We start from the raw sequence: 16,526 nt of genomic DNA on the forward strand, positions 1-16,526 counted from the left end.
CAGATGAGTTGCTTTAAGAAAGAACTGCTGTATGTAGTGTAGGCTGTATACATCTCCCACTTTTCCTTAGTGGTATCATTTAAATGTCATATTCTGTTGTTTGTGTGGTGATGGCAGGCTTACATCTGCATTTGTTGTGTGACAGCTCTGAAAACAGGGTGTGTTCTGAACGTGTTTCAGGGTACGGATGAGCATTGTGGGAATTACTCTGATATTACCAGACTTTCTGTTGTTTAATAGCAGCTCCTTTTCAGGCTGCTTTTTTGTTTTTAATGTGATTTAAAAGCTTATTTATCTTTTGGATGAAAGATACAGTCAGGACCCTTGTGTTTATTCAATTCCTGTTGGGCTTTGTTTATGCGGGCAATTTATTTTTTCCAGAAATCAAGATTTGCATTCAAAAATGTAAGTACAGCAGCATAAACCATTTGTGTGTTTTTTTTTGACGTTTGTTGTTTTCACCAATAAGAGAATACAGTAAGTACTGCTCCCAAGATCCAGAAAGTTACATGAGGATACTTATTAAATTGATCTACCACAGAAGATGGAAGTGACATGGTCAGTCACAGCAAGCAATTCCCTGTGGTATCCCAAGGTTTATATCGTACCATCTCAATAGTGCAAATGAGCCAGAATCATGGCTGAGAATTTCCCTAGCTGTGGTACCGAGGTGCTGGAAAATCCTTTCTGCAGAGTCATGAACCTGCCTCTCAGTTCCTGGGCCAAATGCACTTTGGCTGACTGTGACCTGGAAGGCAGCAGGTAAGCCAGAAAGCTGTGTGCGTGGAAGAGAATTCTGTAGAATATATTTCTGTTTGTCAGAGTTCTTGGATATGCACTGCGAACATCAGGAATGTCAGATAATCCCTTAGAATTTATTTTTGGCTAAAGAATGTATTTATCTTGCTAGCAGTATTTTAAATCTCCTCGGTCTACCTGGCTCTGCAGGAAGAAGTGCAGTGATGCCAAAATATTATTTCACATGTAAGGTTTTGCAGCCAGTTTGATGTGTCCGATACATTATAGATCTTTCACAAATTACAAATCTTAGTATAAAGAAAATTAAAACAGCTCTTCAGCTGCTGTGTTTGTGCTCGGCTGTGGGTGTGTGCACAGGCTTCAGTGCATCTCGTATGCCAGTAGAGGGCAGGGGATTCTGCCTCATGATTTTTTTTTCTTTGAGGCTGGAATGTGTGTGTCAGCCTTGTTCTGGAAATGGCTCAGAGTCACCAGATAATCCTTGAGAGAAAAGTTAGACCTTACATTAATCGTGATTTAAGGGTTTTAAAAGTGTGTGTCACTTTGCTCTAATTGCTCTAATCTTTCTCAATCAGATTTCAGGGGAAATCATTCAGTAACACCCTGTATCCTGTTTTGCTTAAGGGCTGGATAGAGCGTTGTGATCTAGAAACAAACAAGCAAAGTTTGGTCTGTGCCTGTTGTTTACATCCTCTCATTCAGAGATTCATGCAGATAAGGGGAAGGTTTGCTGTTTTGCCTTTATTTTCCTGGATTTTGATTATATCATAAACACCTTCTGTTTTGTCACTTCCTTCTTCTGCTTACAGCCAGCCCGTTTTGAAAGCTAAGCTTGCAACTGGAATTCAGATGCTGACTGTGTAAACATGCTTGGTGCGTGGTTTGGGGACCTATTGTAGTAAGGAACATACCCATCCTTTCTGGTCAAAACCATGGCAACTTTACAGAGAAATGACAGCATGTGCAGCTCGGTGACACAGGTGATCACAGCAGCTATAAAACTTCCAGTGGCTTAGAGTGATCTGCCAGTATTTGCATTAATAATCTTCATAATGATCTTTAATAAACTTCAGAGTTGATTCTACTCCTGACCAAGCAGTCTTAAACTTCATGTTGACACTGGCCAGAGAATGTTATGGTGGTCCTTGCTCTCATCCAGTGAAACTGTCCTGGTGCAGACCAACAAAACATTATTTTTGGGAGCAAAATCTACCCTGCTGGCCGCTGGTGGGTGAAGTAAACATTGCCATGGTGTGCGTTGGGTATGCTGAAGGAAGGCAGTACAGAAGCAGATGTTTGGTGGTGTTTGCACAAGCAGCCAATAGATACTGCAATGTTGTGCTGGTAGTATAGGAACCTTTGTGTTGGCAATCTGAGCAGTATGTGCGTGAATGCTGTGTGCTAGAGCTGTGGAATTGCAGCAGCAATGAATAAATCCTGCCTTGGAGGTAGAAAAATAATCTGGGGCAGGGGTGTGTTTGTGTAGAAGCTGCTAGCTTCAGGCATGGCTCTCAGTGTTCACGTTTTGTACCTCTGTTGGTGGGTTCTTAATACTTTTAGGTACCCGCTGTGCTGTTTGTGTCATGTTTGTACCTTTAGGAATCTGATTCTGCCACCTAACTATCATCAGCAGGGGGAGATGGATAGAAGGTGCCAAGTTTTACAAGCGAAAGCATTGTCCATAAAATCCCGCGTCTGTGTTTATTATGGAATTTACAGTTTGTTACGTACATAAATCCATCACTTGCAGATAATGTTGGTGCCTTGAATTCTACTGACAGCATTTGGTGCCTGTGTGTTGGTTGGGGTGATGCAGACATGCCTGTGTTTTTGCACTGTTAGAAGAATGAGATGCTTTTTTTTCTTGAAGTGCCATATGTTACTGGTGTTTCGAGTGTGTGAAAATGCATCTTGCTGGTCACGTGTACAATGGGATGCATCCTTACACAAAACAGCAGTCATACAGTGCTAGAAAAATGAGGAAATGTCAGAGCATGCTGGGCCTGACTTTCCAGCAGTCAGAAAATACGCATTCTCACTCTGGAGAGCTCAGTCTAAGATCACACAAGGGCAAACTCCACGTTCCCCAATTTCCTTTTTTCTTCGGGTGATGTTTTCATCTGATGCTCTTTTCAGTGGGCTGAGGGTAGTAATAACGTGTGCCTCTTTGTCTGCAGGGAGAGCGGTCTAATGGAGCGAGGGGACCTCAGAAAATATCAATTAGTGTAACGTGGAGCTGTTGTGTTTCATTGTTCACCTTGTCAGGTGGAGGCACAGAAGCCCAAAGGTGAGGCGTGAGGCTGTCACTACTCTGCTTGATGATAAGTGGCTCTCGGGTTTGGCAAGGCGAGGTGCCACGGATTTTGGGACCCTCACAGGAATGGCTTCTATGGTTGTAGTCTCCAATTCTCTTACAAATTATCAGCAGCTTTGGAGTACTTGTTCTACCAGTCTTTGCCTTCACTGCTGACTGTGTTTCTGCTCGAGTTGTAGCAGTGTTTTGGCTGAAATGAGGAACGCTGCGAGTGAAGCCATTTTGTAGTTGCATACAGATTAAATTGATGTTTATGCCCTACGGGATTTAAATTTCTTAGAGAAATCAATACTAAAATGTTGTGTTGGCTTCATGCTTGTCTCTCGATGTTTGCTGCCAAGAGTGCTGATGGGGTTTCAGCAGCACGAGGGTGATGGCTTTGTTAGGGGCCTTTTGCTTCAGCAAGTGAGTGAAAACAGTTTAAAAATAATTAGGGGACAGTGCCCTGGATGGGAGGTTGAAATTCTGTGTTTAAAATAATAGTGAATGGTGGTAATGGTCAGATTGGAACATATATGAACAGTGATGGGGCAGAGCAAACTGCTTAGTATGTGGTACAAACAAAGTATAAACACCCCATGCTGGTGGACATGTACATTTGAGGGAGGAGTGTTGGCTCTAAAAGTACTTTCAGATTCATCAAAGGCAGGATATTCCTCCCAGATAAGTCACTGATACTGCTGCAGAGGATATTTGTATTTTCTGATGAAACTTCTGGCTGAAAAGAATGCCAGCCTGAGATGGGCAATGCCTTGCCAAGAACTTTATTGCAGCTCCTCTTGTTTCCCACAGAGCATTGGACTTGTGTTGCTGTCCTGCAGCTGAACCTTCAGGCACCATCAAGCAAGGCTTGGTTTTAAGAACCAACAAGCAAGGCTTGGTTTTAAATCATTGATCTGGAGTGAGAGGTTGGTTAGCTCATTACCAACTCCCTGACCAAGTCTTTTATAAAAAGGGCTCTTTATTATTGCTTGGCTCAGGAGAGTACAGTATTGGCCTAGCTAGTTTGGAAACGGGTTGGATAAAGTGTCTCTGAAGGAAATGACCTAATGTGCCATAAGGAAGTTGCTTACGTGCTCTAGGCTTTTTCATGTCGTGGCTATTGTCTTGCTTTTAGTTGGTTTTATTGTTGTTATACATATACAGGAAAAGCAATGAAGACAGAAAATCCGAAGAGTTAATAAAAACGTTGGAAGGGGCACTATCTGTCTTTCTTCCCTGACACAATGATGAAATGTTGTCATTGTTCGAACAATCACTTTTAATGTTTGGTCAGCAAAAGACCGAGTATTTAAATGGTTCAATTCCTGTACCCTGATGGGGGGAGAGATTGTTTATAACTGTTGCAGTGGATGTACTGGTCAGGCAGTACTCTGAAAAATAGTTAAGCTGTCAGTTGACTGGTTTTGTTAGAGCTTCATGGATCTCTAGAAGCTAGGGATTTGGAGATCAGTTGGGTTATCTAATAAATCACCTTCTATCACTTGTTTTTTGAGGCTGATCTATAGTTCCAAATCCATTTAGATTAGCAAAGGAATGACATGATTGCAGTCCTTAAGTACCTTCTTTGGGAAAGGAAACTTGACAGTATAGGACTCTAGAGCCTTACAGGCAGAAACATTATGGTTCAATAACTGGAAGCTGAAGGTAGGCAAACCTCAAATGACAAGTAAGGTGCAGATTGTTAACAGAGACTGAAATCAAACGATGCAGCAATTGACAGTGGGGTAGTGGATTCTGAAGCTCTGACAGTTTTAAGAAGAAGATGGATTTTTTTTTCTAAAAATAGGCATCCTGTTTTTAGTAAAGGGATCATTTATGTTATTGAAGGGTGAATCTGAAGGATCAGAGTTGTTCGTTCCATCTCAGAAATGTGAATCTGTAGGAGATGCAGTTGTTGGAGGCTCATCTGATTCAGAGCTATCCAAACAATCCCTTGTATTAATCATTTATACCAAATGCTGCTATCACCCTAAGTGATCCCCTGTTTTGATGATCGTTCTGCTTGTAAAATCCTACGTTTACCTTTGTTAACACTGAGTCAAATGCTAGATATTTATTATTTTAAATCTCTCTCTGTCTTTGTGTTTTCCTTTTTGTTGCTCAAATGTGACAGGCCTGTTAGTGAACTCTAATCAGCTCTTCCAAGCTTCCCTAGACCCTGTCTTTCCTTTTTTTCTGATTTAAGGTGATTCAGCCTCTCTTGCACATCTCACGTTATGCATCAGCTCTGAGCACTAAGTGTCTCGATGCTTTCAGCTGCATCAACCCACACTCGAGTTTTTCAGCGTTAACAGGGGTTCTACTAGATAAGTCATTCTTTCCCTACCTACTCTATTTGCCTACACGTACAGTGATTTTTTAGCTATGATTGTGTTTGTTGGATGAGGTTAGGCAAGACAGATTTAACCTGCTTTAAAACAGAGTAGAGCCTACGTTTTTAAAACAGCTATAAGCATCTAAAGCTTTGGTTCCCTCCAGACTGATTTCCGGAGGGCAGTTACTCAGTGCTTATTTAAATGATATCAAGGAAAAAAAATACACAAGAAATTGGGGTAGGGAGTAAGTAAAAACCAAATAAAAATTCCCATTTCTTTGGACAGGTGGAATTTTGCAGTCTACTTGTATATCTAATTCTCTTGAGACATGAAAGGATTAATTTGGGCAGCTTTTCTTTCTTATCTCTGGCTGTGGTTCCTCAGAAAGCATACGGAGGTATTCTTTTTCCACCTTTAAACTGTAATGCTTTTTAGCCTGTATATGTTTTGTCTAATCTATGCACGAGAACAGGTATGCATGGTGCATGTGAAGTGACAAGTCTCAGCCCCGAGGCTTTCACAGTGTCGGTTTAGTCCAAGTGTAAATGGTGGCAAAGGATGGGAAGTTCATGAAAATAAGTTTTGAGTGCAGTACTTACTCGTGTCAAAGAGAGAACTTTGAAAGTAGGAGCAGAACGTTTTTTAGCTTTGCGCTTAAAGACTGAAATTTGGAATCAATGACAAAACTGACCCAAAATACAAAAGGTTGGATGTGTGGAAGAATGGGATTAGAGCATCCATGGAATTAAATCTACTGCTGATATGGTAGGTGACATGGAATTCCTGTTGCCAGTTTCTGGACAGTGATATAATTTCTCTTTGATGTTTGTAAGCCCAGACTTGATGGTCTTTTGCAGTATCCCTTTGCCTCATCAGTGCTATACTTTTCCTAGCTGGAAAATCTAAAGAATAGATAAAAGAGCAAAAAGAAAAAGTTTCCTTGAATCTGAAATTGTCTCTTTCCTGCAGCTCTTACGGTGATTGTACAGCATCAGACAGACTTAAAACTAAATCCAGGAGCACCTGCTAAGCATTGTTCATCAGTTACTACCCAAGTAGAGAGTGAGTTTAAAAACAACCTGTTCTCTATCACTAATGTTGGTTTTAAGTTTTTTTTTTTTTTTCCATCTGACAGTATTTGAAGCTTAATAAGTTCATATCAAGATGTTTCTGGAAGTTGGAAATTTGAAATTGAAAATAGAAGTGTGTGTGTATATATACACACATATATATAAACAGAGGGTGCATTTGTGACGGTTTTATTTTTGGTAGTGTCTCAAAATGATCTTTGAAGTTTTTTAGAGGATAACTGCTGCATATAAATGCGCTTGTTAATCTCTACCAGAAACATTACTGAAGTGAGACTTAACTCTTAGCATTTCACCTCTAGGTGTGCTTATCTCTGCTGATTCTTTTGAAATGCATACTTTTTACAAGTTTCTGGATGTTTTGATGGAGGAAAGTTCAACTCACTCCTGATTGTAGAAATCAGCTAGCATCTTACTGAAATACATATCTGTGTGCTTTTGTACTTCTCCTTTTGCAGTAACACAAACTGAAAGGAACAGCTGCGTAGGAATGTGACCGAGCTGAATGCCCTGTCTGGAAAACTCCACTTGAAAGTGCTTGGTATGCACAAACACGTTAATAGTGAATTCTTTCTTTTTACAAGCCAACAAGATCATGGAAGGTAACAATGCTAAACAATACAGATGTATTGTATATGCAGTATTAAATGCAGGTAATATTTTGGACAACAGATTAACTGACCTGAATGTATATTGGACTTCATTAGCCTAAAGTTGGTAGCCAAAGTTTCAGTGTTCTTAGATAAATCCTCCATGGGTGATAGAAACTTTCTTCAGGACATTCTCATGTCCTGTTTTCAACAGATTAAGATTACTCTTGTTATGTTTCAAATATGAGCTTTATTGGTAGAATGTTTAGGATCATATTTTGACCCTACTAGGCACTGACCAAAGGACATGTTTCAAAAGACCTCTTCACGCCAAAAGAACAGTCCGCAGCTGACTTCCTAAGACAAGAACTAAAGCAGGGAGAGAGCGTGGCTGAAAACAGTACGTAGTTTGTCTTCTAGGCAGGTTGTGGAGCTGGTGTTTTCCTCTCCATGAAACCTGTAGTTCTGAGGCTTGCTCTTCACAGCATTCATCACTGTGCACCTGGTACACAAGTATAACGGTATAACAAGCATAACCTCTTCAAGGCTGCTATAGAGAGGTACCCATGTGCTGAAGGAAGGCTTCTGAAAGCTCTATTCCAGCACATCCTTGACCTCTTCCTCAGTTTTTCCAGGGCTGGGTTACTCAGTTACTCAGTTCCTTCCCTCTCCCTTGCTGGTATCTGCTACCTAACAGGTAAATGGCAATATTTATATGTACATAGCAATTTTCATGTATGCATCTCAAGAAGCGGTAATTACAGAAAGCTGGAGGGCACTCAGCATTGTTGCCAATCAGTGATGTATTTCAGGCCTCTCAATGGCTACTTAAAGCATACAAAATAGCAGAAAATAATGTCATATATTAGCCTGTCTAGTTGCAGCCCTGTAAGTAGCGTTGGAATGAAGGCGGTCACTGGTCACAGAGCTGGAGGGATTTAAAAGGATATTTTTCAAAAGCATTCATCCTCTTCAGTCAAGGTGCTCTTGATCTTTTTCCTCTGTGTTTATTGTGGTCAAAATTGAACTTTTTGTTGTTTTGAAGTAGTTGTAATTATAATGGTAATACAAGTGTACAAGTGGAGAGCTGCTCGAGTAATCTCTTCAAATTAAGTGCACTTCTAGTTAGATGACTTAAGTTTACCTGCAAGTGAACGCTTGTGCTTCAGAGAAAGTGATACAAAGCTTTGTATTTCCTACCTAATTTTGTCTGTGAGTGCAAAAGCCTGATACCCACTGAAATGCAGGCGAAAATCTGGAGCCATTGTTTTTGAAGTGTGGCACATTAGAATAAAAAACTGCTGCAATATCTGTTTGGAAAGGTGGAATTGTCTTTTTAAGTAAATTGGAAGGACTAAGGTTTCTTGTTTATTTTTGCTTTAATCGCCTTTTTTTACTTGTGTCTTACAAGTATTAATAAATTCTTTCAACTACAGCTGTTGTTATGAGCTGTAATACAGTCCAGTGCAAGTTTTAAATGTTAGCCAAGCTGTTACTTGCAAGCATAATCACTGCAGGAGTGTTCCTGTTGATATCACTGCTGCCATTTGCATGAATAAAGGTTAATCATGAGAACCAGGAGAGTGCAGGACTATAAACCTAATTTCTAGCACTTCTATATTCTTTGAAAATGAGCCAGGTAGCTCTTCAGAGGCCTTAGCATTTCACCACTTTTTGCTTTAACCAAGGGATTAAGCTGATGTAGTGAGCAGTTCTGGTTTAGAGAGGTCTCGGTTTGACTTCTTGCACTTACCTCCTCCATGCATCCTTTGTTATGGCACATCCAGCCCTCCAAAATCAGCTGCAGATTCCTGGAGACTGTAAGAGCAAAAATACATTTAGGACTCTTGTTTTGATCAGTAGAATAAAAACACCAAAGTTTCTGTACATATGCTATATATTTGTAATCTATATAGCTGGTATTATATAAATAACCTCTCTGTACCGTTTAGAGGCTGGGAAGCAGGGCTGGATACTTACAGAACTTACCTTTTGGTTACTGTAACTGACGTATTCCTGAAATGAACTCTCTTGTCTGAAAAGCCACTCATGTGCAAGTGACTGCTGCATGTGGAGATGCAGAAAGATGTCTCATAAAACTAGTGTGGTTTGGATAACTCCTGTGCATCTGCTGCTTAGGAGCAGTACCACAAATGTGTGGGAAATGTGATCTAACAGTGTATACCTGAGAACTCCGCATAAAAGGCTCAGAGAACAATTATCTAAGTTGAATGCTGTGTTTTAAAAACAGCTTCATCCATTTTCTTGCCATTTTTGTGCTTTTCCTCTGAATAACTCCAATGTATATTAATTAATTGCTTGAAATAATACCAATAAATCTAACAAGGTTTGTCTAAAGCTTGACTGCACAGAGGAAACTTCATGTTTGTTTCAGCAGTGAGAGACGAAAATCATTTACTGAAAATACTAAGAAAGCTAATATTAATTTAGATGGAACTTAATGGAATCTTTAATGGCTTTTTAAAATTGTTTTATTTTCCTTAGATTTTAATTTGAATTAAATCATTACTATTGTTAAATTAGTTAAACACTAAATTAAGAAATGCAAATGAAGTGAGCCCAAAATCCAATGTGGTTATTGTTTTTATTGATGTATGTAGGCTAGTGGTGTGGAACAAATTCCAATTATATCTGATCTGTTATTTGCAGTACAAGTTCCTGACTCTTCATTAAGTGTAATACATCAGATTAAATGCTTTGCTCGATAAGAGCTAGGAAAATACCAGTATTACAATAAACCTCTTGCTGCTTTTGCCTCTTCGTTTGGCCTGTTAGCACCGTGTATAATGCAGGCTGCAAGGCTTTCTAGCCTGAAGTTTTACAAATCCTGCCCAACTGTGACCATCAGAGAAATATCAAGGTAAACTTTAGGCAGCCTAGTCACAGGAGGCCCACAAGCAAGGGAGAGTTGCTAAAGGCAACTCCATTACATACACGAGTTCACCTGAATAAATGTTCACTGGCTTCTGCTGTGCTAGCTTAAAATACTGGTAGCTAGCGAGGAAAACGCCAGTTTCAGATGATTTATCTCCCCGTGTGATTAAAACATCCAAAATAAATGAAGCATATTTTCTAGCACCAGAACTGGATCGTTCTGAGTTGTTCTCTATGCTTTAGTGTATATTTTTGAAGATGCTGTATCCTAAACTGACAGAAATCAGTAGAAATCTAGTTAAGGAAGAGGAAAGTCCAGGTGCCATCCTGGGCTAGTCTGCTTTGTGCACAGGCAGTGTACTCATCTGTATAAAAGTTTCTTTTTCATTTTTAAGCTATTGTTTTCTTCAGAATTCATCCGGAGAGGTGAAATGGAGCCAAGTAGTCAAAGCTGCCCTGTGGCAGTCTCACCTGGAGAGAGTGTCACTTTGCACAGCTGGGTATGATTTGTGCCCGTGCCCCTGCATCCATCCTGGGTGAGGAAACCATACAAGTGGGATGCTGACAAAGCAGTGGAGATGCTGAAGCTTACAGCAGTTGCTCTGGTTTCCCTATATAGAGAGACTTCTTTTCCCAGTGTATGAGGCAAGCAGCACTATTGGTTTCATTAGCATCCGTGTGAGTCAGGTTGATACATCTTCAGTCGGTGGTTAAGCTGGCTGTCTCTGGCAGGAGAACTGTCAGAGGTGACATGATGGAGGCTTGTGAGGTGTTTACTGTCTCTTGTTCCCTACATCTTGGAGGATGCAGCTGAACTACTAAAGTATTACTTGGCTCTGGGAGATGGGATTCCAGTTTCTCTGAGTTCTGGATCAACCTGCATCCAGTCACTGAAGATAGTTCTGTGAAGGCACTGAAAGAGGTTGTAATGTTTAGTCACAGGAATGAATGAAAAAAACGTTTTCCTGCACCATGATGAAGACCATCATGCCATGGTGCTGCTTCACACATTTGACTGCTCAATAATTGCTACTGTAGAGTTGGCAAAAAGCTTCCTTCCTTTGTTTAAACTTTGTTTAAACTTTGCTCTCATACCTGTTACTTCACAAACCCTTAGAACATGGCTCCAGAACATCACTCTCAAGCATCTCTGTCTGTCGGTCTACTTTATCTGTGCTCCTCCATTCCCTTGGCTGTTGGGGTCCTCATTCTGTGCCTGGTCTAAAAATGAGATCATTCTAGCTCAAAAACCTGCCATACATCACCCTTTGGAGAGGGTGTTGCCAGCTTTTGAGTGCCTGCTTGCAGTGGTAGCGTGTAGTTCCTGGGCTAGGAACAGAGCTTTCCCTGGCAGGAGATGGGCTGTGGTTTTGAGGCTGACAGTGCTCGGGCTTTTCTTCTGGAAGATTTTTGAAAATGCACTTACACAGATGTTTTCGGGTGCTTCTCCCAGATTTGTGAGTCTTTTTACTGTCAGAGGATAACCAGAGTTCCAGAATAATCCTTTGGCCACCTATCACATAGCCATGGCTGGGTGGTTGAAGTAATTTGAGTGGCTGAAGTAATTTGTAGGCTACGATCCAGCCCAGGCAATCAGGCCCAGTGCAGGTGTATGAATAGTGAGGATACGTAGTGCTGGATTAGAGTATAAATCTTGATCAGGATTATGCTACAGCAACATAACAGGGCACATTTCTGCTCTACAGAGTCACAGAATATCCTGATTTGGAAGGGATCCTCAAGGATCATCAAGTCCAACTCCTGGCTCCGCACAGAACCACCCCAAAACCAGCCCCTGTGTCTGAGAGCGGTGTCCAAACGCTCCTTGAACTCCTGCAGCTCGGTGCTGTGCCCACTGCCCTGGGCAGCCTGTCCCAGTGCCCGACCACCTCTGGGTGCAGAACCTTTCCCTAACACCCAGCCTGACCCTCCCTTGATTCATGGTGTTCCCTTATATCCTATCTCTGGTCACCAGAGTGAAGGAAATATTAATAGGAAACAAACTAGATAAACAAATTCCCCCATTTCAGATAGCTCAGCTGCAGTCTGTGAGCGGCACTGCCCTTTTACACTCCCAGGGCAGCTCGTACTGCACGGAGGACGAAGCTGTTCTTTGAAATCCAATTCATTGGCCCCTGACTGAGAAGAACTTGCTGCAGGATTTGCTGGGGATTCGCTCACCCCACTGGAAATTGTGACAGGGCTGGAATGAAATGCGAGCGAGAGGAAGGGCCGTGTAACGGTGCAGGCTCATTTGTTTTCACATGAATGCGTTAGAACAAAATCTCACTTTCATGAATCAGCATTTCCCTTGTCAATAACTTTCAATATTAAACAGTAAGGTGACACCGGGTATACATAAGAGGAAAGGTAAATTAACTTGTGCAACAAAGGATTCCTGAGGGTAAATTGATAGCTCACATCTTGATTCATGGTTCGGCTGCAGAACAGGATGGAATAACTGTTTCCTTCCCACCGTGATTAAAATTGTTTTGTAACCAGGAGAGAAAAAAGGCATGTCCAGACCCTTAGAGGACAGCAGCTCATCCTTTACCAAATCCTACACTGTACTGAGAAGTGATTCCCTCCTTCCCTTCTGTGTTTTGTGAAAATTATAATGCTCAGTTTGCCAAGATATGGGGCATCAGGCAGTGTACTCCCCTTCTTGCCTAGGAAGAAAATAGCTGATGTGTACTCGTGTGCTGAAATGCCGTGTTCTTCTGCAGCTGTGCAGTGTTTCCTACTCTTCCTCCTCACAAAATCCATTTTGTGTGTCTACAAACTAACCTCTCCCTGACCTTCTAGTGCCACTCATACATGAAAACCCCAAGTGCTTCTGCGTGGCAGGTGTACCAGTTGTCTAGCATTGGATTTGACAAGAAAGAGAAATGTACAAATTTATTAATATTATTAATAATTTTAATAAATAACCAATGGGAAGTTGTTTTGGATTTTTTTTTTTTAGTGAAAAGTCTGTCTTTAAAACTTCTGTGATTTGCTCTATTTCTTTTTGTTTGTTTATTTAATTACACAGATGTCCTGCTATTCTGATCTTAGAGGCGGAAATTATTTTACCTTAGGACATACTTGGTTTCTATCCATAAGTATTCATATTTTTATATAAATACAAAAAAACAAATACATACACATCCTTGACTTGTCATTTTAGTTGCACTTCTTCCCTCATACACAATAGGGTAAGTCTTCTAGACCCCCCCCCAAAAAAAAGATTTAAAAAAAAAAAAAAAAAGAGATTCCCTGTGTTCTTTTCCTTGACATTACCAGTTCAGGCAGCCAGTCCCAAACTACTTCTATCCGCTTTAAAAATCCACAGAAAATTGAGAAGGAAACAAACCCAAGAGAAAACAGACTTCCTGCAGGCTCAGTAGTGGTGGAAGTTGCAACTGCTTCTTTACTTGCAGGAGAGGTTCTGTGCAGACATGAGCAATGAAAATTTCTTTACCCGTCAATCCCAGCTCTGAGTCAAGAAAGTACCTTTGGAAGAAAGTGTATGCTTTTATTTATGGGCTTTATTTCTAGTTCAACTATTTTTTGTACGTAGATTTAACTGCAAAGATTTTCATCCCGTTGTCTTGCTTATGCTAGCGATGCTACTTGTGTTTAGGCATGCTCTGAGGTGGCTTCCTGAGCTCCTAGCTTCAATTTTTCTCCTCCTGCTGAGAGCCAGCAAGAAAACTGAGTCGTGTCGTTTGTGACCCAGTGCATGCTTAGCAATTCCTTGCAGAAATCCCTTGAACAGGAATGTAGCTTGGGCCAAATTTCTCAGAATTGAGAACTATTAGTGTAGTGACCTCCAGTGTATTAGTAGCTGTGAATATAAACATTGGGAAAGGTCTTATGATATAATGAGAAAAGGCCAAAGAGGTGAGCTGTGCATCACACTACTTCATCCTATCTGCACTTAATCCTGTTTTACACATTCAGCTCTATCTCCAGGATTATCCTCTGATATGATGATGAGAAGCTCATGCCTGTGACTTGAATAAATCACGTAAGTTGCATGTTAAACAGAGGAATGGTCTGTCAGGAGCCTCATCAAATTCAACAAGGAAAAATGTCAAGTCTTGCACCTGGGGCACACGAACTCCCTGCATCGATAAGAGGCTGGGGGAAAAACTGCTGCAAGGAACCTGGGAGGTCTAGCTAAAAAAGAGCCAGCCATGCTTCCTTGGAGCAATGAAGGCTGACAGCTTACGGACTGCATCAACATCACAGCTGGCTATCGAGGGAAGTGAGCTACAGTCTTCTGTTCGGCATGTATTACACCACATTTAGAGTACTGCACCCAGTTTTGGGCCACTAAATACAAGAAATGCGTTGATAAAACTGGAACAACCGCAGGAGAGAGGGCGACTGAAGTGGTTGAGGGCTAGAGGGAGCTGCCCTGAGCAGAAAAGGCTGGGAAAGCTGGCGTTGTTTAGCCTGGAGAGGAGGAGTCTTCAGGGAGGCTGAGGTGTGTGGCAGAAGAACGTGTGACAACGGCTGAGGGATTCTAACTGGATTTGCAAACCAAAATTTTCGCAAGGAGGAATAAAAATATAAAGCGTTTTATCGCTGGCCTCTTGGTAACTGAAGGTCGTGAAGCCTTGTCTCAGAAATGTAACAAGACACAAGGCTAATTTTATGTTGTTCTCTTTCCAAATCAAGTTGGTGTACTGACCTAGTTCTGTCACTCAGCAGCCACAAGCCAACTGGAGCCCTCCACTGCCACCCCATCTCGTTTTGCCTCATTTGGACAGATAGGGCTAATTACAGTAGGTACTCTCTCCAAATTTTTACAGATTAATTTACAGCTTGATGAACAGAGTCAGTGATGGAGATGCAAGCAAGAAAGTGAGGGCTGCTCTGACCTTGTCACTCAGATGGATGAGGGGACACACTGCTCTTTTCCCAGATGACTCCTGAGCTTTGCAGAAAGTCAGTGACATGTTTAATTACTTCTGACAAATAAAGAATGCTTTCTCTTTTAAGCTTTATTGTGTTTTGCCCTTCATGAGGGTGGAAAAAGGCAAAACTGCATCTTGACCAGCCGCCCTTTCAGGAGGATGTGATGGAGTGAAAGTCTGGCAGCTGAAGTGCAAACTTCCAGCTCACATCAACTCTTGGTGCTGTCAGGATTAGAAATGGTTGATGCGAGGAAGTGCTCAGGTACCTGCGAGGTCAATGAAGCTTAAACGCGTGCCTAAATAATGTTCTGTTAAGAGATGTTTTCTCAGCAGTCAAGATGTGGTTTACATGCTCCGTGGCATTTGATAACTCTTGTTACACAGAGGAGATTAATTTGAAATTGCATTAGGATGTGGGAAAAAGGTCAAGATTGTTGCAATCTCCAGAACCATGATAAATATAATAAAGGTTGCGAGACTTGTCATAACTTTTAAAACAAACACATCCAGGGGAGAATGGCTATACCTGGAAATTTAGGCACGGTGCAGTCAAACGTCTGCAAGATTTGAGGCTGCCCTATTTGCTGACTTATTATTTGTGATGAGGAAAGGAAAAATGTGCAAGGATTGTTTTCCCCATTGAGAATTCTTTTGGGACCAGCTCTGGTTTGAACTGTTTTTCAGACTCATTCAAAAGGGGCAGAAATTTGAGGGGACAATTTCAAGAAGGCTCAACCCTGAAGTGCTTTTGCTGCTGGTGATGAAGGTTAACGAGGCTGTCTTGAGTCAGGCCAAAGGACGAGCAAGACAAGGCTCCTCCTTTGCCAGTCTCTAATACACGGGGAAGGCTACAACAGCTATTAACATCCTCCCAGTTTGCAATTCAGCAACATCCTGAGCCTGAGGTGTGTTTTTAATTATTATTTCATGGTTGTTGACTAACTTTTTCCCATGAACTTCTCTAATGGCTTGTTAAAAGCATGTAGATTTCTGGCACCCATGATATCCTGTAGCACTGAGCTCTTCAGCTGAGCTGTGCATTGTGTGAGAAACCCCTGTTTTTTGTGTTGAACGTCTCACCTGATAATTTCATTTGCTCCTCTGTAGGTTTCTACCATGAGAAACAGGGAATAGTTATTCCCTATTGATCTCCTTGAATGCAGTGCTCTCTTGGCCTCCCCCTGTATCCCCTTTTGCCCTTTCTTTAGGTTTTATTTCCCCCAGGGAACATTTTAACAATTTTACACTTGATTCCTGTGCACCCTTTGCATGGGTAACATCTATTTATTTCTCCTCTTTTATTTATTTTATTTGTTCTTGTGCCTCCCTTGTTGACACCTCATTCTGGGACACGTCTTCAAACACATCCTGAATTAAGGGCTTCTTCATACACTGCTCTTTAATAGCCTGGGTTACTTTATGAGCATTTTAGGCTCTTGTCTGCTGCCTTTTTTTAACATGCTCTCTGCTTTTCCTGGTACTCCATTTCATTGAAATAACACTTCTGTTGTGGGTTTTTATCCTATTTATTTATTTTGATTTATTGGCTCTTCCCAGACCAATATACCTAAATACTTCACGGTAACTATTACAAAGGGGTTCCTCAGTAGTAACTTTCTGAACCCATGTCTTCTTTCTTCTAGGTTTCTTAAGTA

The 16,526-nt window shown here is 41.2% G+C and overlaps 1 protein-coding gene across 6 annotated transcripts in view; it reads left to right on the forward strand.

The window, feature by feature from the left end:
• Positions 1–16,526, forward strand: part of XYLB (xylulokinase) — a 95,955-nt gene that overhangs the window by 26,801 nt on the left and 52,628 nt on the right. Inside the window, exons 16-17 of one of the 6 annotated variants that reach the window (XM_021276886.4) lie at positions 6,361–6,453; positions 6,938–6,990. The exons of the other annotated variants lie outside the window; for them this stretch is intronic. Of the exons in view, the coding sequence (XP_021132561.1) occupies positions 6,361–6,453; positions 6,938–6,975 (131 nt within the window). The 3' untranslated portion in view covers positions 6,976–6,990. Of the gene's footprint in view, positions 1–6,360; positions 6,454–6,937; positions 6,991–16,526 lie in introns of those variants that run through there. 6 annotated transcript variants of the gene reach the window in all.

This window comes from Anas platyrhynchos, chromosome 2 (assembly GCF_047663525.1).
Source record: "Anas platyrhynchos isolate ZD024472 breed Pekin duck chromosome 2, IASCAAS_PekinDuck_T2T, whole genome shotgun sequence".
Taxonomy (NCBI): domain Eukaryota; kingdom Metazoa; phylum Chordata; class Aves; order Anseriformes; family Anatidae; genus Anas; species Anas platyrhynchos.